Here is a 25,558-nt window from a genome sequence, read left to right on the forward strand (position 1 = left end):
GGTGACTGCTTGTACTCAAACTGCACAAATTGAGGACCAAGGCAAAGAAGTCACAGGGAAGACATGGCATTGTAAAAAGTGCTATCATTCTTTCAGTTATACAGGGACAAGTGTTCTGGTAACAAGCTGCAATTTGGACAACCTGGTGACCATCAACTCTATTTGTGGCACATCTACTAAATACACAGGCAACAGCTGCATGGTACACAAGCCAGAAGTCCCAACCATCACCTGCAAAACCAGCATCAAACAAGAGAAAGCATAACCAGAACAGAAAGACTTCGTACCATCCTTGACAAATGGGATCTTCACCAGCCACCCAGTATTCCCATGCTGAATCAGTTTTACCACAATCTTGATTTCATCAATTACTTGTATCACAGACAGTAATCACAAACATTTCATTAGCATGTTTATTTTAACAAGTTACACGAGACCTTTCAAGAAATACATCACAACTTGGCCTCCACATATCAGATTTTTCCCAAGTAGCTTGTCTACAAGACATACTTTGTTGAAACAGCACAGACTAAGTAATTAAACAGTTATGGCAGAGAATTCTGTGTGTGACGCAGAACCAAACAGAGAGCAAAGACCATACAAAGAACATATCACTGCATTACAGCTGAGCATGGATCATTCAGGAAGTGACAGCAGTAAGTTTTCTCCAACACAAGTATACAGCATCATTAGCATATGTTTTCCATTAGTACTCATGATTACTTAGAAAACAGAAGAGTGTTAACTTCAAATATTCCTTGGCTTAGCCACTATACCTATAAGGTAAAACCACAAACGGACTAACTCTGCTTAGGAGGTGAGAAACACTAAGTCTCTAGAATTAACTAGAGCCCAATTCAGCAAACTACTTAGGCATGTGCTTAAGTCCTACTAACACTAGTGGGCCTGACACATATTGAAGTATTACAGTGAACACGCAGAGATTTCAGCATACATTGAGTACATGCTAAATACTTCCACCGAACTGGGACTGTACTCCTTGAAGTACAGTAGTTATACACACACTATAAAAGGCATAGTCTTTCTGCCTCAAGTCTATTGGCCCATCAACAGAACACCTCTACTGGGTACAAGAAACACTGATGCAAGACCCCTGCAGATGCATGTCTTTTCCTGTTTTAGTAACAACTCCAAGAGCATGCACAAATCAGTGTTAGAGACAGTTTATCTGTACTTTCAGTCTTTCTGAACAACAGAATTTACCCACTTTGCACTAGTACTGTATTAAAATTCAGTTTGCAAGTTGAAAAGAGTTTGTTTCTTCAGTTCATTCCCCAAGCCATCAAGAGATGCTTAGAACTATACAGCTGTACAATAATGTCAGTGACTATATACAATCCTGCAGGAGACACTGGAAGAAAAGCTACAAAGTTACATAAATAAACGTTCAACTTCAAAAATATTTGCTTTCTCTTGCACTTAATATTTAAGTGTTAGTAAAAACACAACAACAAGCAACAAACTCTGCAATGTTGACGAGTATCAGCTCTTTCAAAATAACAAGGTTTCCTGTAGAATTGCCCTTGTCCAGAAGTTATCTGCATGGCTGTTTAAATGAAACCTGTCTTGCTGTAGCCATGAAATCCAGGTATCCAGGCAAATGTTCCACCTACTTGGAAATGAAACATTGCCACTTGCTCATAGAAATTTGATTGTTGAGTTTTAAGGTTTTATGGGGAGGTGGGGGTTAACTCTTGTATAACCCACTATATGATAGTGAACAAAATACTTTTGTTTCATAGAAACAACTAACATTTGCCCACACCAGGCAAATGGTCTATTTACAGATACATTAGGACTGCCTGACTGACAGTGAGTGTGAGTTGCTGAACTCCAAGAAACATGGAGCTCAAAACGGCGACATTCTCTGCTGAATTGCCTTCCCTTTTAGGATACGTCTTATCTGGGGAGAAAAGACAGACAGAAATGTTAGTATTCATATTGGGTTGAAAGGGACCTTCAAGATCAACCATGGGCAGAGACACCTTCCACTAGACCAGGCTGCTCAAGGCCTCATCCAACCTGACATTGAACACCTCCAGGGATAGACCATCCACAACCTCCCCAGGCAACCTGTTCAAATGTCTCACCACCCTCACTACAAAGGATTTCTTTCCAATATCCACTCTATCACCCTAGAGTCATACTACAGTAAAAAACAAACTTAACTTTGGCCAAGTTCTGCATTCCTCATTTATCTAAGCTGAGGTTCTGAGACCAAATTTTACAGCCCTTAAACCACCAACAGGCAAGTTACTAGCTTCTTAGGTTAAGAGCCTCCTTTGTTATCATTTGAGTTGCTGCTAGTAAAACAGATTTTCCTGGAACTATAGAACTGTTCTAGTTAGGAAAGACCTTTAAAATTCCTACAATTAACAGAAGGGTTTGAACTGGAAGGGACCTACAAGATCATCTGGTTCCAAACCCCCCTGCAATGGATAGGGACACCTTCCACAAGATGAGGCTGCTCAGGGCCTATCCAGCCTTGAACACCTCATCAAGATCAAGTCTAACCATTATCTAATTCCAACAAGTCTCTTGCTAAGCCACATTCCTCAGCACCACAAGCAAACCTCGTAATTTGACGTCTTTCTATGTTCTGCCTGATCCTGACATCAAAACCCAAGATTCCCTGGATAAAATAGCACTTGGCAAATCTTTTTATCAGAAGCTGCAACTCAAAACCAAAGACACACTTCTGGAGATGAATAAGGCTCTTGTGTAGAGTAGGACAGATGGGAACAGAGGATAGAGTTGCTTGGGGTTTTTTTGTTGTTGGAGTTTTTGTTGGGTTTTTTGTTTTGGTTGGGGTTTTTTTTACCTGTTCTCCTACAAGGCCATCAGGAACCAGATGAACTGGTTGCTCATTCTCCAAGTTTCTGGCACTCGGATCAGCTCCCTTCCGCATTAGCAGGCGCACAGCATCCAACTGACTCACCCGATACTGCAGGCTGGCAGCCACATGCAGTGCTGTGTTGCCATTGTAAGCCTGTAGAAGACAAAACCACTCCATGAAGGCTACATACAAATGTCAGGACACTTGCAGCACCACACACCTACACATCCCAAATGGTATCTGCATTCCATAAAAGTCACCATACCTTTGCATTAACGAAAGAGAGACAGTTGGGCAGCTCCAAAAACAGGCGGATGAGCTCCAGGTTTGCTTCTTCTGCTGCCAAATGTAAAGCTGAGCGACCACTTTTGCGGTCCTATTAACAAAACAACACAAAACACAACTCAGTTTCCTCTAGAGGTGCTTCACCTATCCAGAGTGAGCATGCAGACAAATAAAACCAAACAGAGTAACTACAGAGTGCTGATCGAACACATTTGTGCTGTGTTTTCCCAAAAGTCAATTTGATTGTGTATCTTCTTGTGGACATGGCACTTCAGGACATTGTTCAATGGCCAGGGTGGTCTTAATCTTGATCATTTGATTCAGTGACCTTAGAGGTCTTTTCCAGCTGAAACAATTCTATGACCTTATGGAGCCTCTAATGAACGATGGACCCGATCACATTTGGCAGTGTGCTAGTTTGAGGCTAGCTGAAATATTTTAGTGAGAGGAACTAGATTATAGGCTGTGAAATGGAAATGATGGTGATGTCTACTTCACTCATAGGCTTGCTGAGATGTATAAAAACAGTAACACAAAACATAGAAAACAGAGTGGCTCTCTGTTCCAGCTGGTGCCTGTACTTTTTTTCCCTAACCTGCTTTCTGTGTAACTAATCCTTCTGCTTTCTACCCACCCTGGCCGATCTTACAAACTCACCTTGAACGTAAGGCAAAGTCTGGGATAAAGTAGAGGGGTGGAAAGGAGGTGGAAGGGTGGTTGGAAGCTCCTCCTGGGGACTCTGGTTTCTGGGAGGGGTGTTGTGTTTCTGTACTACCTTTAACTTGTATATAGCTGTATATATTGTAAATATCTGCTTGTACATTGTGCTAAGCTGTAAATATAAAGCTTCATTACCTTAACTTTCAGCTCAGCTGAGTCTAGTCTGGGTGATTTTGTAAGAATGGGGGGGATAGGTAACACCCAAACCATCACAGGTAGGAAGGTTATGTAGCCAAAGCATCAAATCATAGACTAGCTTAGGTCTGAAGGGACCTTGGAGATCACCTACTTCGACCTCTCTGCCATGGACTGGGACATTTATGTGATATCAAGCAATGGTCTGGCCCAGCACACATGGAAACTGAACAGGTGAGCAGTTTTTAAATGAAAGCTGCAGTTCAACAACTGCAAAGCTATCATCAGCACCTTATTAGCACAGGTACTTTAGAGTGCTCCAAACATATTCTTCAAGACACAGGCAGCTGCAGCCAGCATAGCATCACTGTCACCTCCCTCTTTTTTTCCTCCAGGGTTCATTTGCACTGATAATACCTTACTCTGCATAAATGCAACATGGTGATTAAGCTGAAGGAAAGCTTTAAAATTAGCCTACTTCCTTTGTAATAGAACTGAAATGAGGTGTGAGAGAAAGCAACATGCGCTGTTCCCACATTCTCTCTGGATCTGACAAAGTCATTTTACTCACTTTTGCTTCAACAGATGCTCCCATCTGTATCAGAGTTTTGATGGTTTCTACCAGGCTCTTGTTTCGCAGCAGAAGCTCCTGGACCTCAGGGGAGTGAGGTGGCTGACTGTTCTGCAGTTCATGCAGCACAGCATTATGGGCCAGAACAGCACAGTGCAATGCTGTCAAACCTTAAAAACCAGAATAAATCATCAGTAACCCCAGAATCACATAAAAACAAATGCAATAAAGTATAGAGTTGTTGCTCGTTTCAAAAGAGGAATAAAGCATCCTCTACCCACACTGAGCCCAGACAATTCCATATATGTAAGTGACAGTGACTGCTCCTGAGTGGCGTGAGATTTGGGCTGTCCACCACCAAAGAGTTCACCTACTGTGGGCTTGCAGACAGCAGATCATGAAAGCATTAGTTGGTTTGCCTTTTTTTTAAGCAAAACACACATGGAAAAGAGGCTCAGCTAAAACTCTTCTGGCTCCTGCATCCACTGATGTATCACTGGCACTTGAACCTTTTAAACAAGGGCCAATTACTACCTACATTCTTCGTGCCAAACATGGCAGGTACATTTAGGAGAAAAGAGGTCCTGTCAGGCACACAATAACCATGCTTTTATCTGACACATATGCCAACTGCAATGTAATCTCAAACTGTAACTGTAAATTTCAACCCAGCAGAGATATGCTCCATTTTATTGCTTCTCAACCCAGGATAACAGCAGCAGCAATAAAACCTTGTAGCATCCAGTAACTCTGTAAATTATAAACTCTTAACTACTCACCATCATAGTTTGTTGCCTCAAGGTCCACATACTGGTTGCTTCCCATGGCTCCCTTTTGAATTGCCTACAAAAGTAGCAACAGGTATGCATCTAGGTCTTATCCAAACCACATACTGTTTCCTCAAACTTGTATGCAGTCTAACTCAAATCAAGTTGCAATAAATAATGGCACAAAGAAGAGACTTATTGTTTTCATAGACTACAAGATTCCACCAAATTCCTCTAAAATCTTGGTGAGACCCCTAATATGAAAATTCATCTCATTTTAAGCTATTAGCATAGAGCCCTGAGACATAGTCAGAAGGCTACACAAAGAGAAGGATAAAGGGAGAAGTGTTTTCAAGCTACCCAAGACAACAAACAAGGTATAAGTGCTAACGGTCAGGGCAAAGCAACACCTGCCTGGTTCTTACCTGAAGCACCTGGGCATGCCCCTTCTCAGCACAAACATGCAATGGTGTTCTACCCCAGCAGTCTGTGGTGTTGACTTGAGCCCCCAAGCTAACCAGGTCCTGCACAATGAGATGCTGATTGGCAGCCACAGCAACCTGGAAAGCACTCTGCAAACACAGAGAAAATTTAAGGTATTAGTCATCTGATCTCTTAACAGGAAAGAGCAACAAGAACAAATAACAAGCCTAGCTACCTGGTGTTATTTAAGCAGCCATTATGAATTCCAGGGAGCCGGGACAAATGAAGCAGAGCACATAGTTTTACCAGCTCAAGGTGATCCCAAGAAGTATTAATAGCTCAAGGTTAATATTAGCATGCAAGCTAAATCTCGGGGTTAATGTTAAATAGGCATTTCACCACATCTTCCTGAAGGCTCAGACATGCATAGGCACTCAGGTGCACAAAGCAGGTGCAAAGATCATGAGAAACAAACCTGGCCATTGTGCTCTTTAATATCCAGCATGTGCAGGGCAGCCATCTTCCTTGCAAGAACGTAGGAGAGTGCTCGTCGACCCTGGGCAACAGCAATGTGAAGGAAGCTGTAGGAAGAAGGGAAACATAACATTACACCACCACACAAACTAGGGCTCAAGTACTTGCAGAGCTCCAAACACATGGGAGGGGCGTCATGCTACCAGCTTCAGGCTTCCTCTGCATGCCTAAGAGAGGGATATGGGTACCTACGTCCCAGGATAACTTAAAACATCTAAATTAGAATCTTTTTCTCCCCATTTACTAGATAAAAGTCTAACGATAAGTACCTGGAACGAGTATATAAGGTGTGCTGCAATGCTGTGCATCACAGCCCATCAGCAAGACCACACATTTCACTCAATTAGCAAAACCAATGCACTCACGGCAAACACTGATAATGAACTGCTTCCATCACAACCCCATGGTAAACCAAAACCCAAAAAGAAACATTCCACAATCTTCTACATCAGAAGCACCAAGATAAAGAGCACTCACGTGTCTCCATCTGAGTCTTTCGCAAGGAACTGGTCTTGAGAGATGTTAGCCAGTTTGTTTTCTTCCTGCTCCACTTGCCATTGAAAAAATGACTTGCCCAGCTGTGTCGTGCTTCTGGTGATGTTCTGGTCAGGCAGAGAAACATTCAAAGCAGCCAAGGAGACGCTGCGCTCCAGATTACCACAGATGTTGCTGGAGAGCAAGCCGAAGTTTGGAGCATGTGGGCCAACATCAGCCTGTGGATGGGCACCGGTCAGTGGCTGGAGCGGAGTGGAGATGCCCTCCGAACCTTCAGAGTCATTTAAAAGAGAGGAGAAGCTCTGTGATGGGCAGTACTGCAGTTCATGGCTCTCAAAGGTATTCTGCTGGTAGCCAGGAGACTGGTCATTAGCAGCAAATGGCCTGTACTCCAGAGAAGCATCTGAAGGATAGCTCTGTGACAAATCTTGGTTCTGGGATGGAGGGAACTGGTAGTGCTGTGGCGGATCAAGCATATGCTGGGAGGTGTGATCCTGGAATGCTTGGTACTTCTGGGATGGGGAGAAAGCCTGTGTTCCTGGGCTGTCCTGGTACTGCTCACCAGGTGAGCTGTGACTGGAGACAGGGTGCAACCAGCTAACCTGCACCGTGTTCAGAGAAACAGGGCTTGACTCATTCTTGATGTTGATAATGTTCTGAAGCAGATCAGAAGTGCTGTCATGCTTCAGGTCGTTTTTCTGACTCTCTTCCATGTTGTCCATAGAAGTTGGCGTCTGGGGTGGTGTCTGTCAAGAAAAAAAACGCCCAGAAAAAAATCAAAACAAGCTCCAAAAACTTAAGAGGTGTGGTTGTCTGGCAGTTTCTAAACCACACAAAGCAAACTGAACAATAAAGGCACAGAAAAAAAACAAGAAGTACTACAGGCTTACCAGGAGATGTGGGTGCACATTAGCTTGGCGTTTGAAAGAAGGTCCATCAGAAAGGTGTTCAGGAGCTTTTCTTTTGCCACTATGACCTAGGATGCTCTTCAGTTCTGATGGAGAAAAGAAATAAATGAATGTCTACTTGGTTACTTTTACAATCTACTGCTAAGGTCCTACTGAGGGTATTTTAGGAAAAATGAGGGGGTTACCTGTATAGTGCTCGTAGTTGACCAATCCTCCTTGTGCCTTTTGAGAGAAAGAGATTATTCCATTACTACACTGTTATTTCAGGGGGAAAAGAAAGCATCAAACCCAAGAACAAAGCAGCAGCAATGGCTTGCTCCTATAAACATAAATATACCTTAGCATAATTCTCATACATGATTGTCTAACTCCAGTTTAATTGCTTTTAATTAAGGTTAGAAAATGGAAATACTTCTACAGAACTTAAACTAAAACCACCAATTTTCTTAAGGGTTCTTGAGCTATTTGTTCCAATACCACAAAACTCAAGAAAACTCAGAGAAACGCACTGTTCCTTACTGAAGTCTGAGGAGCTCTTTCGACGCGAACAAGCCAGTCAGTCTTACACTTCTTTCAAGCCCACTAACTTTCCTATGCACAAAACTTTTCCTGTGACAGTCATCTGGGAAGCTGGCAAACACATGCTCCGAATGACTAAAAACCAAAACTCCCCTTGAATCATGCCAGAATTCCCTACTTTTTTCTTCTGTTCCTATCTATTCACTTCATGCTCCACACTGAGGAGCACAACAGCATGACAAATCATTTTGAGAAGAGTAATTCCCCAACTCTTACAAGGAATGACCTCACTGCAGTTAACAGGGAGTTTCTGTGGTTTCATAACACAAACGGATCTTTACCCAAACTCCCTTCAGAAAACAAAGAGGCTTAGTAAGAACATTTTTCAGTGCCTCCTTCTCCCACAGCCAACCTTGTCAACAATTTCTTCCCAGCTCTGTTCCTCCATTACATATTGAAAAGGAAAAACACTGACTCCCGTGAAAAGGAGAAACACCAACTCCATCCACATCAAATAAAGCAGCAAGCTTGCTTCTTGCACTGTAATGCATAGCTTTCTTTTTTTCTCCAGCTCCAGTAACCCTTGGAAGCAATTATGTCAGAGCTGAACAATGCTGGTTACCTTGCTTTCCTCCGCAGCAGAGCCCGAGGACATCTGTTTGCTGCTCCTGAAGTGCAGCAGCAGCTCCTTCACGGAGTTCTTCACACGGACTCCCTGGAAAGGTCCTCTGTGCTGTTTTCCACCCCCCATGTGCTGTTCAACTGTCAAGACACAAAACCAAATTACAGAATCGCCACAGAATCATTTAGGTTGGAAAACACCTTCAAGATCGAGCCCACCAATTTACCCTACTCCACCAAGCCCACCACTAAACCACGTCCCCAGGCACCATATCTATAGGTGTTTTCCTTCTCCCCATGTGTTGATCGACTGTTGAAACACAAAACCAAAACCTAACTATTGAACCATCACAGAACCATTCAAGTCGGAAAAGACCTTCAAGATCAATCGAGTCAAATCATCAACCCTACTCCACTAAGACTACCACTAAACCATGACCTAACGTGCCAGGTCTACTCGGCTTTTAAACACCTCCAGAGATGCTGACTCCACCGCCTCCCTGGGCAGCCTGATCCAGCACTCGATAACCTTGTACTGAATTTCCATTTTATTTAAGCCACTGACTCAATTTTTACTTAAAAAAAAGATACAAGCGAGAACGCTGCGGAAAACCATCTCAATCTTCGGTTCCTCAGGTGATATCCCCCCCATCCCCTGCCACCTCACAGCCATGCTGCTCCGTCCTGCCACCGCTTCCTCACCGGGACGTCCCCCGGCTGTCAACACCCCGCCGCTGGCCATCTAGCGCCGACCCAGCAATGCGGAGCGCCCGCTTTTCACCGCTTCGGGGGCTTTTACACCCAAAAAGGGCCCGCCACCGACTTGACTCGTAGCAGAGGGAACAGGATCCGCGGCTCCTCGCCCACCCCCCGGCCGAGACTGCCGCCGGGCCACGCCGTACCTTGCAGCGGGGGGCGGGAACTGCCCCGGGGGTCCCTCCGGCCGCCGCGGCTGCTGCTCACCGACAGATCCGAGTCGGAGCCCGGCGAGCCCGGGGCGGAGTGCGCTGGCGAGCAGCTGCCCTCGCTGGAGTGGGGTGAGGCCCCGTAGAAATATGCGAGGTTGATGGGGCTGCTGAGGGCTCCGCCGTCGCCGCCATCGGGGGCCGCGTCCCGGCTGCTCTCCACGATCATGGCGGCGGGGCAGCGACGGAGGGCGGCAAGCGGCGGAGCGGGAGCAGTCACAGCCAGGGCTGAGCGGACGGCTCCAGGGAGAGTAGAGGGCAGGGAGGCTGGCGGCGGCTCTTATAGCGGCTCCGCCCCCTCGCCGGGACGGGGCGGGGCCGCTCTTCCCGTAAGGGCGGCGGGAGGTGGCCGCGCCCCGGGCGGGGCGAAGAGAGGGAAGGGAGGGCGCTGGGGAGGGAGCAGGGGTGGTGTCGCCGCGCCCCCCAGGCCCGGAAACCGCCGGGGAGGAGGTGAACGGGAAGCGGGGGAATGGAGGTGGAGTTGGAGATAAGGCGTTTGGTGGGGTGGGATAGAGATTATGAAGATAGTGGGAGTGGGAATGATGAGGACTAGAGGGGCTGGGGATGGTGAGGATCGATGGGGGATGATGGGGATGGCGACGGAATGGGGATAGCGGGGGTAGGAGCAGCGTTAGCGACGGAGATCATCTTGTGGCCCCTCCTCCAAAACTGCCCCCACAGGCCTCGCACAGCTTCTGCAGCCCCTGCTCAACACATGCAACCCCAAACTCCACCCTCTCCTCCAGCTGCGGAGGGGGGAACCAAGAGAATCACCTTCAGCCTCCCGCTGCTGCCGGGGTAGGCGCAGGGCCCCGCTCGCAGGCAGCCCTCGCTCGGAGCACGGCGGCACGGCCGCAGCTCTGGGAGGGCTGGCTTGGGAGCACGGGGATTTTTTTGCTCGTGTGTGCCAAATGGGCAGCATCCAGAAAGAATGGGAACGTGAGCGATTACTCACCGCAGAGATGAGTCATCTATTTTCCTCGGTATCAGAGCGTGCGGTAGGCAGGGGACAGGCACAGAAGTCACTTTGGCTTTAGGTCGCACCGTGCTGCGGCGGCAAAGCCTCTCGGCAGAGGCCGCCGGGGAGAAGTGGCTATGCAGCACGGCGCTAGAAATGAACAGTGGGCGAAACTCTGCTCCCGTGGTTACTCTTAGCTACACTACTGAGTTACTCCTGGTATTCACAGGGGAGATTTCTCAGATTTCTACTTTTCAAACGAGTATTTCTGCTTTCCTTGCTTCCAGTAAGGTCACCACCTTCTCAAATAGGACCGTGCCCTTTGTCCACTGTTGAGGTCGCTGTCTGCTCAAATAGGACCATGCCCTTTGTCCACTAGGGTGACATTCGGAGGTCTTGAGCACCGTGGCTGCCTGTCCAATTGCATAGCAAAACATCACAGTGTTTCTAAAGGATGGTATGCAAATTGGAGGGCTATAATTTAGATTATTACGTTTAAATTGCATTAAAAAACCCATGGGATGTGTCCAATAAGAAATGGTGTTAATTAGCCCATGAGAAGGCAGGAGGGAATTACATTATATTACTCAAATACTTCTTCTGCTGTCAGGTGAAGGAAGGGTTCAGTTTTCTACTCTCAAGACTCTTTCTACTCCCAAGCCTGGCAGTTTTCTACTCCCAAGCCTGTTATTTTATGCCATTGACTGAACTGATGCAGTTCGAGTCAAATCAGCAAATGTAGGTCATGAAATGAAATCAGGTGCCAAGTAGTGCCAGAAAGAGCACGGTCTAATGAAGATAAAAACTCACCTGCCACCTAACCATCACTGGTTGACACTGGAACAGGTTGCCTAGGGGAACTGTGGAAGTTGGGTGCCCCCTCACTGGAGCTGTTCAAGGTTGGACAAGGCCTTGAGCAACCTGGTCTAGTGGGAGGTGTCCCTGCCCCTCATGGGGGAGTTGGAATGAGGTGATTTTTAAGCTTTTCCAACCCAAATCATTCTGTGATTCTAATCAGCAGCTGCTGATGCCTTCTCCATCGTTTAGTGAACCTTTTTACACTAGGGAGGGTTTCTAAAAACAGACCATATCTTTTCAGCACACAAGGAGATGGTTCTCTGTTCTTCAAGCCTCCGTTACAATACCTTAGTCTTTGGTGGACACTTTAAACTATTTCCTTTTGGAAAAGCACTTGCTGCTCAGAGATCCTTCCTCCCCCAAATCATAGAATGGCAGGGGTTGTAAGATCAGCAAGTCCAAACCCCCTGCCAAAGGATCACCTAGGACAGGCCACAAGAGTCTTGAAAGTCATAGAATCATAGAATCAACCAGGTTGGAAGAGACCTCCAAGATCATCCAGTCCAACCTAGCACCCAGCCCTATCCAATCAACTAGACCATGGCACTAAGTGCCTCAGCCAGGCTTTTCTTGAAGACCCCCAGGGACCATGCCTCCACCACCTCCCTGGGCAGCCCATTCCAATGGGAAATCACTGTGAAGAACTTCTTCCTAATATCCAGCCTATACCTACCCTGGCACAACAAAGGGGAGACTGTGCAACCTCTGGGCAGCCTGCTCTGGTGCTCCAGCACCCTCACAGGAAGGAAGTTTTTTTCCTTATGTTGAGGAAAATGCTTTTTGCACACTCAGTGGCTGACAAGAGGACTCACCACCCATTTTTCCCAAAGGAGATCCAATTAATCTATCTCTGCATTCTCATCCCTACCAGGTAGCTGGAAAGCCAGTTGTTTTATTCTAGCCAGGAGAGTCTCTAACTACTGCAGCAAATGGATCTTGTCTTCTAAGGAACGAGAGGAATGTAAATTTGAGAAGTCTGTCAACCAGAAAATTAGACTTGGCACCATAGTTGCCTGCAATTCCCAGATAAATACCAAGATTAAAAGCAGATTTCAAAACAAAAGTGAATTTCTCTCATTGCAACCCTACAGTGTTGTGGAAGGTCTCTTCCAACCTGGTTGATTCTATGATTCTAAACCACATACAGGCAGGGACAGACAGCATCTTTATCCTTGCTATTTTGTAATGATTTTGGAATGGATTTAACTGAAGATTATTCTTCATGTATGAATGAAAAATATCCTATAAAACAACCTAATGATTTTTTTCCCTTAGGATTTCTTTTTCTCTTCTATTTCAAAGCTGCTAGTCTCCTGAGGACTGAATTGTTGACTTGTTCTCCTTTTACTAAGGAAAATCTAATTCAGGCAACACTCTGATACCTTGGCTCATGCTTCTTTAATTGGCAACATCTTATTTTTCAGGTCTCCTGGCATAAATCTACTCCCAGCCACAGCAGATTAAGACAAGTCTAATTCCACCAACCTCTGTAACAAAAGGCTCTTTCATTCACACACCCATCTGTTGCACAAGATGAGTTGGCTCCAAGCAGTCCTGTGCTCTCAAAGTTCTTCCATACAAGTTACTGGTAAATTATTGCTACATCTACAAATTGTAACTATTAATGCTGCAGGTCTTCAGCATTTATTTTCCTGGCCCAATTGCTGTGCAACATCTATAGTGACCAAAATCCTGTGAGGTGCCTTCAGCTTAAGACAAAGTTCCTCCCGGGCAGGGTGGTGGTCAAAAGTGCTTGTCACTTCTACTGATGGGAAATTCACCACAGCCAGGACAGACAGCACCAAACTGGGAGGAAAGGGTGCCAGCTGGAAAGTCACTGCAGGATATTGATGCCCAGGCAGTTTCAGCGAACTCTGGTTGACATGTAACACAGCACAACCCATCAGCCTGGAGTTGGAGAAAGCCGTGAGGTGAGCACAGAGGAAAACACCTCAGCTCCTCCCAGATTTTCCTTGCACCACCTCCATTTACTGGAATGTATCAATAATGCCAACTAGTGGCCAATATTAGCAACCTTCCTCCGCGTACGAACCTCTCTGATACACAGCCAGAAGTACTGAGATGTGCATCTCTTCGTATCTCAGACAATGTCAGACGTAAGAAACAAAATCCATTTGTTTCTGAAACCTTCCTTGACTTCTTTTGGGAGACCTCGTTGCTCTCCACAACTACCTGGAAGGAGGTTGTAGTGAGGTGGCTGATCTCTTTTCCCTACTCTCAAATTATAGAACAAGAGGAAATGGCCTGAAATTGTGCTAGGAGACATTTAGATTGGGTATTAGGAAAAAATTATTTACTGAAAGGGTGGTCAGGCCTTGGAACAGGCTGCCCAGGAAGGTGGAAGGGTCATTCCCCCTGGAGATGTTATAAAAAATGTGTAGATGTGGCATTCTGGGCTATGGCTTAATGGACATGGTGGTGTTGGGTCGATGGTGGCACTAGATGATCCTGCAGTTCTTTTCCAACCACAACAATTCTGTGATTCACTTCAAAACACAGCCTGGACAACCGTTATGGAATTAGAGATCATTGGTCATGGTTTAGGTTATACTGATACACTGGATCACTAAAACTGCTTTTGAGAGTGCAAAGTGTGCACACCCGTGAGCTACATGGAAGGGATCTGGTAATTCAGCTAAGAAGAATAGACAAGATAAACCTGTTGTCTCAGAACTTGCACTTTCTGGGTAGGGTCCTCATTGCAAAATTCATAGAATCATGGAACTGTTAAATTAAGAGAGACTTCTGGATCATCAAGTCCAACCATTTGCTTATAACTCACAGTCCCACCACTACTGCTTAGTCACTACCACTAAAACACATCCCTAAGCACTGCAGCCACAAGTCTTTTAAACAGCCCCAAGGGTGGTGACTCTTCTACCCTCTGGACAGCCTGCTTGCCTGCTTCAGTGCCTGATAACCCCTTCTGTGAAGAATTTTTTGGTAATATCCAACCTGAAGCTCCTCTAGTACAATTTGAGGCCATTTCCTCTTGTTCTGTCACTTGCTGCATGTGAGAAGAATGCATGTCATAGAAGTTGAATGCCAACACCTTAGCCTTTCAGTACCAACACCTTAGCCTTTCAGTACCAACACCTTAGCCTTTCAGTACCAACACCTTAGCCTTTCAGTACCAACACCTAGGCTAGTGAAAGCCATGTGTCACCCTTCTGCTATCCCAATCACAAAATCACAGAACGGTTTGGGTTGGAAGGCACCATAAAGATCATCTAGTTCCAAGTTCCCTGCTATGGGAATCTTCCACTAGATCAGATTGCTCAAGACCTTGTCCCACCTGGCCCTGAACACCTCCAGGAAGGAAGCAGCACAAAGAAAAGATGCACTGGACCAGCTGAGCTAGGCTTTCCTCAAACTTGATTAGATTTCCAGTACCTGTCTCCTTGTTACACAGAAACAGCAAAGCCACTGCAGTAAGTCAAAGCAGAGTCAAGACACCTGATCAGTTCTGGAGGGTTTCTCTGTTAAGATAAACTTCCATCTTTTCAATATCCTTTTCATTTCCAGTCATGAGTTGATCTTTCATGCCTGGGCTCTCAGAATGAAAACTGTATTTCAGTCATAACAGCACAGTTTCAGGCTGAGGGAGAAATTTTGCTGCCCATCTTTCAACCATCTCTGGGTTATCCTCTTTGACATTAGCTTTGCAGGGTAGGGCATTTCTGAACCATTCTGTGGAGTGACATCAAGGCAGCCAAAAGAGAACCACTAGTGGAACCACCTGTGATCACCCTATGGCATAAGCAAGGAGGGAAGTACCAGGCACACACTTTGAGGTCTCTTAGCTTGAAAAGATCTGGGTGTGAAGCTCAGGCAGAGGTTTGTCCATGCCTACAAAGGCATTCTCTCAACACTCTGTGCCATCCACTATGGTTCTCTGTGTGACTGGTCACTGCCAGACTAATCCCCAGTGGAACTAGTCCCCACTTCTACATGGTGAGAGTATGTGACCCCACAGTTTACCCTCACATCCTGGTTCTTGGATTGGTAACAGTGCTCTTGAAAGAACTGAGTTCTAGCATCTCTGGTGGGAGAAACTTCCTCTGGGTGAAGCCTGGGCAAGTTTTTCTCCAGGGCTCCCTAGAAATGTCATGACCAAGACTCTGCCAGTTATCTTACTCTGCAGAAAGGCATCCTAGCTCCACTTGCCCCTCAGAAAATCCTTCTGAAGCTGCATCTCCAAGTCACACATGGCAACAGTTGAAAAGCAAAACCTGACAAGATGCATTCTGGGGAAGCCACAGAGGGCTCAGAAGAGAACAAGATAGAGAAAAGGTCGGATGGATGTAGCTGTTTGGCTGTAAGCAAAAGGCTGGAGAGCATCACTATGCTTCCACAACTTGGTCCCTGGGGCACCCACAATGGTGAATGATGTAGTGGATGTAGGCATTAAATAAAACCAGAAAATATTGTTGTACATGGTTTGAAACTAGACCAGGTAGATATAGATTGGATATTAGGAAAGAAGTTCTTTACTATGAGAGTGGTGAGATGCTGGAACAGATTGTCCAGAGAACTAGAGGATGCCTCATCCCTGGAAGCATTGAAGACCAGGCTGGGTGAGGCTTTGAGCAGCCTGTGGGAGGTGCCCCTGCCAGCAGGGTTGGGACTAGATGAGTTTTGAGGTCCCTTCCAACTCAAGCCATTCAATGATTCTATGATTATTCCACTCCTAGAGACTGTTCAGGATCAATAGCTGTGTTTGCTTTAACGGTTTAGAACGGTGTCAGCAGGTTGGAAATGGTCCATGACACACTTTTGTTCTAAACAGCCAACACAGAAGTCAGTGTTTCTTCCCTCTTTGCTATACTTGTATGGCTACATTTTTCCTAGATGTTAGTCTGCAAGACTGACTTTCTGGGCTCAGCCTGAACTTCAAAAGTGGACATTTGTAATTCTTCATATTACATGAAAATTTAGACTAGTTATTAAACATACTTTTTTTTTTTGGCTTGTTCCTTTGATCCAAAGAATGGCTTCAGCTCTGCTTTTTTTCTTTCAGGCTGTTTGATAGTTAAAGAGAGACAAAAAATAACCAAACAAATCAAAACCAACCAACAACAAAAACCAAGAGAGGAAAAGAAACCCTAAATCTATCAAGTGTTACGAAGATGGCTACGTGAGTCTATCCAAGTCCAAAGCTTCCCTGTTCACACACCTCGTGTTTGTGGACATTCCTCTCAATGTACTCACTGCCCTGGTTACTCACCTTTTCTCCTAAGCTCACATATCTTATTAGTTCATTAGCTCCTCACAGTGGGAATACATGGCTAAGACACACACACACCACTGATGTCACAGTGTGTAAACAAGGAGCAGAAGGTCCATTTCCCCATAGCACAGAGTAACGTCATCTATCACCTGTAATGGACACTGGGTGTGCATAGCTGAGTTAAATAATGCACCTTCTTGCCTCAAAATATTTTCCTTGTTACAATATTACAGTTCAGAAAGGGAATTAGCACAGCTGCTTGGTGCCTTTAAGGAGCCTCAGTGTAGGTCTAGAGGGATAAGCATCAGTTCTCCTCATGAGTCACAGAATCATAGAGTAGCTTGAGTTGGAAAGGACCTTCAACATCATCTAGTTTGAACCCCCCCTGCCACAGACAGGAACACCTCCCACTAGGCCAGCTTGCTGAAAGCCTCATCCAGTCTGATCTTCAACATCTCCAAGGATGAGGGGTCCACACCTTCTCCAGGCAACCCATTAGAGTACCTCACCACCCTCACAGCAGAGACCATCTTCCTAATGTCCAATCTAAATCTGTCCTGCTCTAGTTTAAAGCCATTGCCTCTTGTTCTATCACTACATGCCCTTGTAAGAAGCTCATCTCCAGCTTTCCTATCGACCCCTTTATGTATGAGACCTCGTGCTGAGGACCTTTTTCTTCTTAACTCAGATGACCAGTCTTGGTCAACACCTGTCATTCTCAGCCTGAATTAATCTTTTGCTATCAGGTGCAGGAGCCTGTGCTAGAAACAGGACACGTGAATGAGGCCCTGGGGGATGTCAGCTGCAGTCTTCTCACCTTCCACAAACAAGGACCACTTCAATCATTTGTAAGATTTTATAGCAGGGACTGCAGATCTGTGCCCATGCAGCATTGCCACTCAACTCTTTAGTATAGGACCAGTAAGAAAAAACATGTTTTATCACAGTGAGATTTTAACCCAGAAAAATCTGATTTTTCAAAACTGCAATCTGCTTTTCTAGCCTCTCAGAGTATGTGTAGTAATGGGTAACCTATTTAAGATGAAGGCTGCCATACATCCAGGCTTCCCAAACACATGTTTTTTCCACTCAAAAACATTGCCCAAGCAGATTTGAAAGTTTCCCTGCTTTTCTACCTTCTTCTATGGCAAACCAGCTACCAGGCAGCAGATCTAACTGCGCTGACCAGTCCAGAAATCCAAGGCACAGTGGCAGAATGCATAGGGATCACCTGTGTTGTGATTGCATGGTAGGGTTAACATCTGCAGGAAGCCTCAGCAATGACTTGAACCAGGATGTGGATCAGCATGCAGGAAAGTCCAGGTAGAAATACAATGACTGCAGTAGAAGACACTTTATAGCAAAAGTCATTGAAGGGAATGCCCTCATCTGATTTCTTGATCTTATTTCACTGTGTTTTCCAGTTTAGAGTTTAAATGCCTGCAGTTCAGACTTCCATTCACTAGAGAAGTCCCAGCTCTCAAAACACATCTGGCTGACCTTGGGAAAGTCCTGAAACTCAGCTGCAGAGCTGTCCTCCATTAGTCAGACAAATTCAACAAACAGGAAATTTTCTCATTAAAAAAAAAAAAGCCCCTAAACCAAGGCAGCTCTACTATGGTAAAGGAAATATCAGGTTGCTTCCAAGTAGTGGTATACAGAATGTTCCTGGTGCTTGGGTTGAGTCACATATACCAGGGCAGGTTTTATCTTCAGTTAAATGTGTGCTGGGGCAGCATCGCTCCATCTGTGGGTCAGAGTATGCTGCCATATGTCTTCTCAACCACAGATGTCCTATATCTGCATCAAGGATGTTAACATCATGGAAAGGGTGCTAATACTGTGTTCTCTCTTTCTTCTACAGACTTAACAGCCAGTTGCCACATATTTACAGAGAGTTATAGAATCAATGAGTGGCTTGAGTTGAAAGGGACCTTAACGATCATCTAGTTCCAACCCCTCCGCCATGGGCAGGAACACTTCCCACTAGACTACAGAATCATAGAATCACAGAATCAACCAAGTTGAAAGAGACCTCCAAGATCATCCAGTCCAACCTAGCACCCAGCCCTATCCAGTCAGCTAGACCATAGCACTAAGTGCCTCATCCAGTCTTTTCTTCAACACCTCCAGGGACGATGACTCTTCCACCTCCCTGGGCAGCCCATTCCAAGCTTGCTCAAAGCCTCATCTGGCCTGGTCTTCAACACTTCCACAGCCACAACTTTGCTCTGCAACCCATTCCAGTACCTCACCACACTCACATTAAAGAATTTCTTCCTAATGTTGAATATAAGTCTGCCCTCCTCTAACTTAAAACCACTGACTGATGTCAGACTGGACATGAGGAGGAAGTTCTTCACCATGAGAATGGTGAGACCCTGGAATAGGTTGCCCACGGAGGTGATTGAGGCTCCATCCCTGGAGGTGTTTAAGGCCAGGCTGGATGAGGCTGTGGGCAGCCTGATCTAGGGTAGGGTGTCCTTGCCCATGGCAAGGGTGGTTGGAACTACATGATCCTTGTGGTCCTTTCCAACCCTGACTGATTCTGAGATTCATTGCCCCTTGTCCTGTCACCACAGGCCCTAGGGAAAACTCCCTCTGCATCTTGCCTGTAGCCCCTTTCAAATCTTGACAGGTAGCTGTGAGGTCTCCCTGGAGCCTTCTCTCCAACTCCCTCAGCCTGTCCTTGCAGGGGAGATGGACCAGCCCTCTGATTACCTTTGTGGCCCTCCTCCGGACCTTCTACAGACATAACAGCCAGATGCCACACACTTAGAAAGGAGTCCGTGACAGCAATGACAGAAATCACAGCAATATGCAAATCATGCCCAAGTTAGCATAAAACATCAGGAAAGCTCTTTGATTTGGTGGGGCACAGTGCAAAGCTCTGTTCCCAGGCGTTGGCTCCCTCCTACAGTTTTTAGCTGGGAAAAGACACCAACCAACTGAAGCCAGACACACACATCCTGTCTGACAGGACGCTGGTTCTTCAGAGAAGCTAGCCCATGGATGTTTGCTTCCTTTTAATTTCCTGCCAAATTTTTAAGAAGAAAGGCAGAGTAAAGCCAGCTCTTGTTTCTACCTTACACATTTTTTTTCCTCAGGAGCTTTTGACTAGGAAAGTGAAAAGTCACATGGTGGGGGGAGGGGGGTTCAGCACCATCAGCAGTGAGTTTTGCTGCTTCTAGCTCAGGGCTAGAAGCAAAGCCAGTCAGGTTGTAAGTGAAAATTATGCTTTTAATAAAGTAGTTTTATAAAATCCTTTATTTGCTTTTTATAAAAGGGTAATTAGGTATTGGAACAGGTTACCCAGGAAGGCAGCAGTGGAATCACCATCCCTAGAGGTGTTCAAAAAACTTCTGGACATGGCACTTCAGAACAAGGATTAATGGCCATTAAGTGCTAAGCCAACAGTTGGACTTGATGATCTTAGAGGTCTTTTCCAACCAAAGCAATTTTATGAAAGGTTTAAATGGCCAAAAAGAAATTACTAGCCCCAGGAAACAAGCTGAGCATGGAATTTCATTTGGAGTAGAGATATGGCCTTCTTCCCATTTTCCCTAGATGACATTTGTCCCTGACCATAAGGAAGACCTCAGGGTATCACTCTTTTTCTGCCCGCTGTGTGCCTCCAACAAGCCACAACATCCAAGCTGAAAACACTTTGCCTTCCTAAAGTACTTGCAAGCCAGCCATTTCCAGCTATACAAGTCACTGATGTCACCATGGTACAAACATGCCACTACATTTTGGGCGTGTCCAGAGAAGGGCGACGAGGCTGGTGAGAGGCCTTGAGCACAAGCCCTACGAGGAGAGGCTTAGGGAGCTGGGGTTGTTTAGCCTGGAGAAGAGGAGGCTCAGGGGTGACCTTATTGCTGTCTACAACTACCTGAGGGGTGGTTGTGGCCAGGAGGAGGTTGCTCTCTTCTCTCAGGTGGCCAGCTCCAGAACAAGAGGACACAGCCTCAGGCTGCGCCAGGGGAAATTTCGGCTCGAGGTGAGGAGAAAGTTCTTCACTGAGAGAGTCATTGGACACTGGAATGGGCTGCCCGGGGAGGTGGTGGAGTCGTCGTCCCTGGGGCAGTTCAAGGCAAGGTTGGATGTGGCACTTGGTGCCATGGTCTAGCCTTGGGCACTGTGGTAAAGGGTTGGACTTGATGATCTGTGAGGTCTCTTCCAACCTTGGTGATACTGTGATACTGTGATACTGTGATACATTTTGGGGAGTCTAAAATCCAGGCTGCATTTCATCCCCTGCAAGAAACCTAGTGCTGATCTGCTTTCCCCACCTGCTAGTTACAGGCACAGGTAATTAACTGGCATGCTGCATAATCAACTTCATGTGGTAAGGCAGAGAAACCCTCACTGGGTGATGAAAAGCAATTTATGGTTTGATTTAATAAACTCCTTAACATAACAAGTTTTAAAGTGGAGTTTAAGTTCATTAGACTTCCTTCTTTTCATTCCCACAGAGTATTTGCTAAATTACAAAAAAAAAGTAGGTGTAGATTCCTATTTTTATCTATTTCCCTGTGATGTCTCCCACTGCACCGTGATAGTTTACTCCTGCCCTGTTGAAGCCAGCAAATCTGTATGCTGATGAGACTCTGCTCTTCCAAAATTCCTGATGATCTGCCAGGAATGAACTTGTAATTAAGATTATATTAAATACCTGATTCCACTGACATCTTTTCTTCCATTCACTATGCTTAAGCTTAGCTTCCCATCCATCCACCCATCTTCTGAAAACTTACTACATCCTCCCCTGAAAAAAAAAAATCACAGAATCACCTAAACTGGAAGTGTCCTTTAAGATCACTGAGTCTAATTGTTAGGCTAACACTGTCAAGACTAATATTGACTAAACCATGTCCCTAAGCACTACATCTATGTATCATCTTCTCCCAGGCAACCAGCAATAGAACAAGGGGACACAGTCTCAAGTTGTGCCAGGGTAGGTATAGGCTGGATATTGGGAAGAAGTTCTTCACAGAGAGAGTGATTTCCCATTGGAATGAGCTGCCCAGGGAGGTGGTGGAGGCACCATCCTTGGGGGTCTTCAAGAAAAGACTGGATGAGGCACTTAGTGCCATGGTCTAGTTGAGTGGCTAGGGCTGGGTGCTAGGTTGGGCTGGATGATCTTGGAGGTCTCTTCCAACCTGGTTGATTCTATGATTCTATGATCAGGGATGAGAACTCCACCACCTCCCTAGGTGAGCCATTCCAATGCCTGAAAACCCTTTTAGCGACCACATTCTTCCTAATATTCAACCTGAACTTCCCTTGGTGCAACTTGAGGCCATTTCTTCTTGTCCTAAAGAGGAAGATTGTTGCAGAGAGAACTGCCCTAAGTTAGTCAAGGCTGTTTTGCTCCTAGATCCACTGTGGGCTTTCAAAAATCCCACTATTCATTTTCATTCCTCCACACTTCTTTATCAGCTGTTTCCTTCCCAAAATCCCAGCCATACTTCTGTACCCAACCCCAAAAGCACAGATGGACAACTGTAGCCCAAGCCACTTGCAAGCATAATAAAGGCAAAAAAACTTTAAAAAGAGATAAAAATCAATGACAGATTTTCACTAACAAACAAATGAAGTGATAATAGTGGTACCTTCATGTCGGAAGATTGATGTTAGAATGAGCTCTATGGTAAACCAGCTCCCTCTGTGCACCCTGCTGGTGGCTCCTTATGGTCACATCTATGCGAAGGGTTGAAAGTTCCTCTGAGGTTCAGCGACATGAAACAGAGAAGCAGCAGCAACGAAAGGTTGGGGGATTTTTATCTCCTTCAGAAGAAACAGGAAGGGGGGGGGAAAAAAAGACAACCTAAACACCCTAAACAACTCTCACTCAGCTCCATGCTGAGCACCCATAGGGCTCTTTATGTTGCAGTGGTAGGGGTTGGAAGAGACCTCTGGAGACCATTAGGTCCAACCCCCCCTATCAAGGAAGGATCACACGCCACTTATCTTTCAGCCACGGTTAACTGGGAGGGGGACGTTATGACATGTGAGAGGAAGCAACAGGGTGGAGGAAAAGAGTGCTGTGGTGGTGGCTTGCCGGACTTTTTCTCTGCGGTGGAATTTCCCCGGTGGGGTAAACCCTGGCAGGGACATTCCCCTGTTAAAGAGGGTGGCAGGAAACCCCAGGCTGGCGTAAGGCTGCTAAAAACGGAGCTAGAAGGTGCTGATGAGAGATTCACAGCGAGAACAACGAAAAAGGAAGTAAAACTAAGGAGTTAAGAGAAACCTACAGCACACATCGGGGCGGAGTTGCTTTCTGGCGGGGTCAGGTTCGCCTCTCCTCGCCTATCTCTACAGCTGCCTGAAGGGAGGGTGCCCCGGGGTGAGCCTTGCTCTGCTCTCCCAAGTAACCAGCGGCAGAACAAGAGGGAACGCGGCAGGTTTAGGCTGGACATCAGGAAAGTTTCTTCACTGAAAAGGTTGTCGGTTGTTGAAACTGTGGGTTCCAAAGGCTGTTGGAACAAGCTGCCTAGGAAGGTGATGGAATCCCCATCCCCAGCGTGCTTGAAAGACTTGTGGATGCAGTGCTCGAGGATACGGCTTAGTGGTAGGCTGGGTAGAGCATGGATAGTAGCTGGATACATAACCTTGAAGGTCCTTTCCAACCTGAGTAATTCTATGATCTCCTGCTTGCAGTGCTGCCTGCCAAGCTGCATACCCCACAGAATTTCTTCCATCTTAGCAGTATGAGGTAAATGGGACAAGCAGGGGGCTGAGTAGCAGCAGCACAGGGAGCAAGAGCCATGTAGCCTCCTACAGAGAACACAACAGCACCAGCCTTTGGGAAGTATCACACAGTATCACAGTATCACCAAGGTTGGAAGAGACCTCACAGATCATCAAGTCCAACCCTTTACCACAGAGCTCAAGGCTAGACCATGGCACCAAGTGCCACGTCCAACCCTGCCTTGAACAGCTCCAGGGACGGCGACTCCACCACCTCCCCGGGCAGCCCATTCCAGTGTCCAATGACTCTCTCAGTGAAGAACTTTCTCCTCACCTCCAGCCTAAATCTCCCCTGGCACAGCCTGAGGCTGTGTCCTCTTGTTCTGGTGCTGGCCACCTGAGAGAAGAGAGCAACCTCCTCCTGGCCACAACCACCCCTCAGGTAGTTGTAGACAGCAATAAGGTCACCCCTGAGCCTCCTCTTCTCCAGGCTAACCAATCCCAGCTCCCTCAGCCTCTCCTCGTAGGGCTGTGCTCAAGGCCTCTCCCCAGCCTCGTCACCCTGCTCTGGGCACACTCAAGCATCTCAATGTCCCTCCTAAACGGGGGGGCCCAGAATTGAACACAGTACTCAAGGTGAGGTCTAACCAGTGCAGAGTACAGGGGCAGAATGACCTCCCTGCTCCTGCTGACCACACCATTCCTGATGCAGGCCAGGATGCCACTGGCTCTCTTGGCCACCTGGGCACACTGCTGGCTCATGTTCAGGCAGGTATCAATCAGCACCCCCAGATCCCTCTCTGTCTGGCTGCTCTCCAGCCACTTGTTGGGCAGGGCAGGCTGCTTACCTATCCATGGCAGCTGCCTGGATTCACAGAAGGGTCCCAGAGCACTGGAACAGCCTTCCCAAGGAGGTCGTGGAGCCTCCTTCTCTGGAGACTTTCAGGGCCTGTCTGGATGTGTTCCTCTGTGATCTGTGTTAGACAGCATTGTCCTGCTCTGGCAGGGGGTTGGGCTCCATCTCCTTGGGTCCCTTCCAACCCCTGGTATCCTGTGAACTGTAGAGGTTGTAAGAGACCTTTGAATGGGATTTTGCCCTCAAAGGTGGGTTGTAGTTTCACAGGGCAAAAACTCTGTCCATGCAGAAGGCTGATTAGAAGGGAAGGGGCAGAGACCTGTGGGGAAAAAAGATAAAAAAGGAAAGAAGTAAAATTTTAGAAATATAAAAGTAGTTCCCTTTATTAGAGATGCATCAGGTGTAAAATAGTCACCTGCTGTGTCCAGTTCTGGGCCCCTCAATTCAAGAGAGATGTTGAGGTGCTGGAATGTGTCCAGAGAAGGGATGACAAGGCTGGTGAGGGGCCTGGAACACAAACCCTATGAGGAGAGGCTGAGGGAGCTGGGGGTGTTTAGCCTGGAGAAGAGGAGGCTCAGGGGTGACCTCATTGCTGTCTATAACTACCTGAAGTGAGACTGTAGCCAGGTGGGGGTTGGTCTCTTCTCCCAGGCACCCAGTGACAGAACAAGGGGACACAGTCTCAAGTTGTGCTGGGGGAAGTACAGGCTGGATGTTAGGAGAAAATTCTTCCCAGAGAGAGTGATTGGCATTGGAATGGGCTGCCCAGGGAGGTGGTCTAGTCACTGTCCCTGGAGGTATTCAAGGAAAACACTGGCTAGGGCACTTAGTGCCATGGTCTAGTTGAGTGGCTAGGGCTGGGTGCTAGGTTGGACTGGATGATCTTGTAGGTCTCTTCCATCCTGGTTGTTTCTATGATTCTATGCTGTAGCAGATATCAGAACCTTCAGTCTGGAAGAGTTGCTATGTTTTTCCTGAAGAGGCAAGCAGATCCACACAGATCATGTTCTCTTCTCTGCTTTCAGCAATGCCACGGGCCAGGAATCACCACGTTTATCAAACACGGCAAGGACAGGACACCCAAATCTTCTCAGAGCAAACATTCCCCAGCTTCAGTGCCTTTTTTTTAATCCATTCCCAAC

General features: G+C 46.4%; 1 protein-coding gene across 2 annotated transcripts; it reads right to left on the reverse strand.

Annotated features, from left to right (window-relative positions):
- Positions 1-399: 399 nt before the first annotated feature.
- On the reverse strand, positions 400-24,599 carry NFKBIZ (NFKB inhibitor zeta). Of its 2 annotated transcripts, XM_064143160.1 has the most exons (13): positions 24,409-24,599; positions 22,483-22,594; positions 8,837-8,976; positions 7,881-7,917; positions 7,678-7,781; positions 6,770-7,533; positions 6,234-6,339; positions 5,761-5,907; positions 5,348-5,411; positions 4,569-4,738; positions 3,123-3,233; positions 2,843-3,010; positions 400-1,924 (listed from the first exon to the last, which is right to left on the reverse strand). In XM_064143160.1, exons 3-13 carry the CDS (start codon positions 8,963-8,965, stop codon positions 1,871-1,873), a joined length of 1,854 nt encoding a protein of 617 aa, XP_063999230.1. In that variant the 5' UTR covers positions 8,966-8,976; positions 22,483-22,594; positions 24,409-24,599; the 3' UTR covers positions 400-1,870. The 2 variants fall into 2 exon arrangements, with proteins under 2 accessions (XP_063999230.1, XP_063999229.1); XM_064143159.1 differs by lacking the exons at positions 22,483-22,594; positions 24,409-24,599 and adding an exon at positions 9,738-11,291.
- Between the last annotated feature and the right edge of the window lie 959 nt (positions 24,600-25,558).

Source organism: Pogoniulus pusillus, chromosome 5, assembly GCF_015220805.1.
Source record: "Pogoniulus pusillus isolate bPogPus1 chromosome 5, bPogPus1.pri, whole genome shotgun sequence".
Lineage (NCBI taxonomy): Eukaryota > Metazoa > Chordata > Aves > Piciformes > Lybiidae > Pogoniulus > Pogoniulus pusillus.

Excerpts from the sequence above, each read along its gene's own strand:
- NFKBIZ (XM_064143159.1), bottom strand. The coding sequence starts at position 9,969 with ATGATCGTGGAGAGCAGCCGGGACGCGGCCCCCGATGGCGGCGACGGC. Across the intron at positions 5,412-5,760 it reads GGCATGCCCAGGTGCTTCAG|GCAATTCAAAAGGGAGCCAT; the intron begins GTAAGAACCAGG and ends CTACTTTTGTAG. Across the intron at positions 3,234-4,568 it reads GAGCATCTGTTGAAGCAAAA|GACCGCAAAAGTGGTCGCTC; the intron begins GTGAGTAAAATG and ends TTTTGTTAATAG.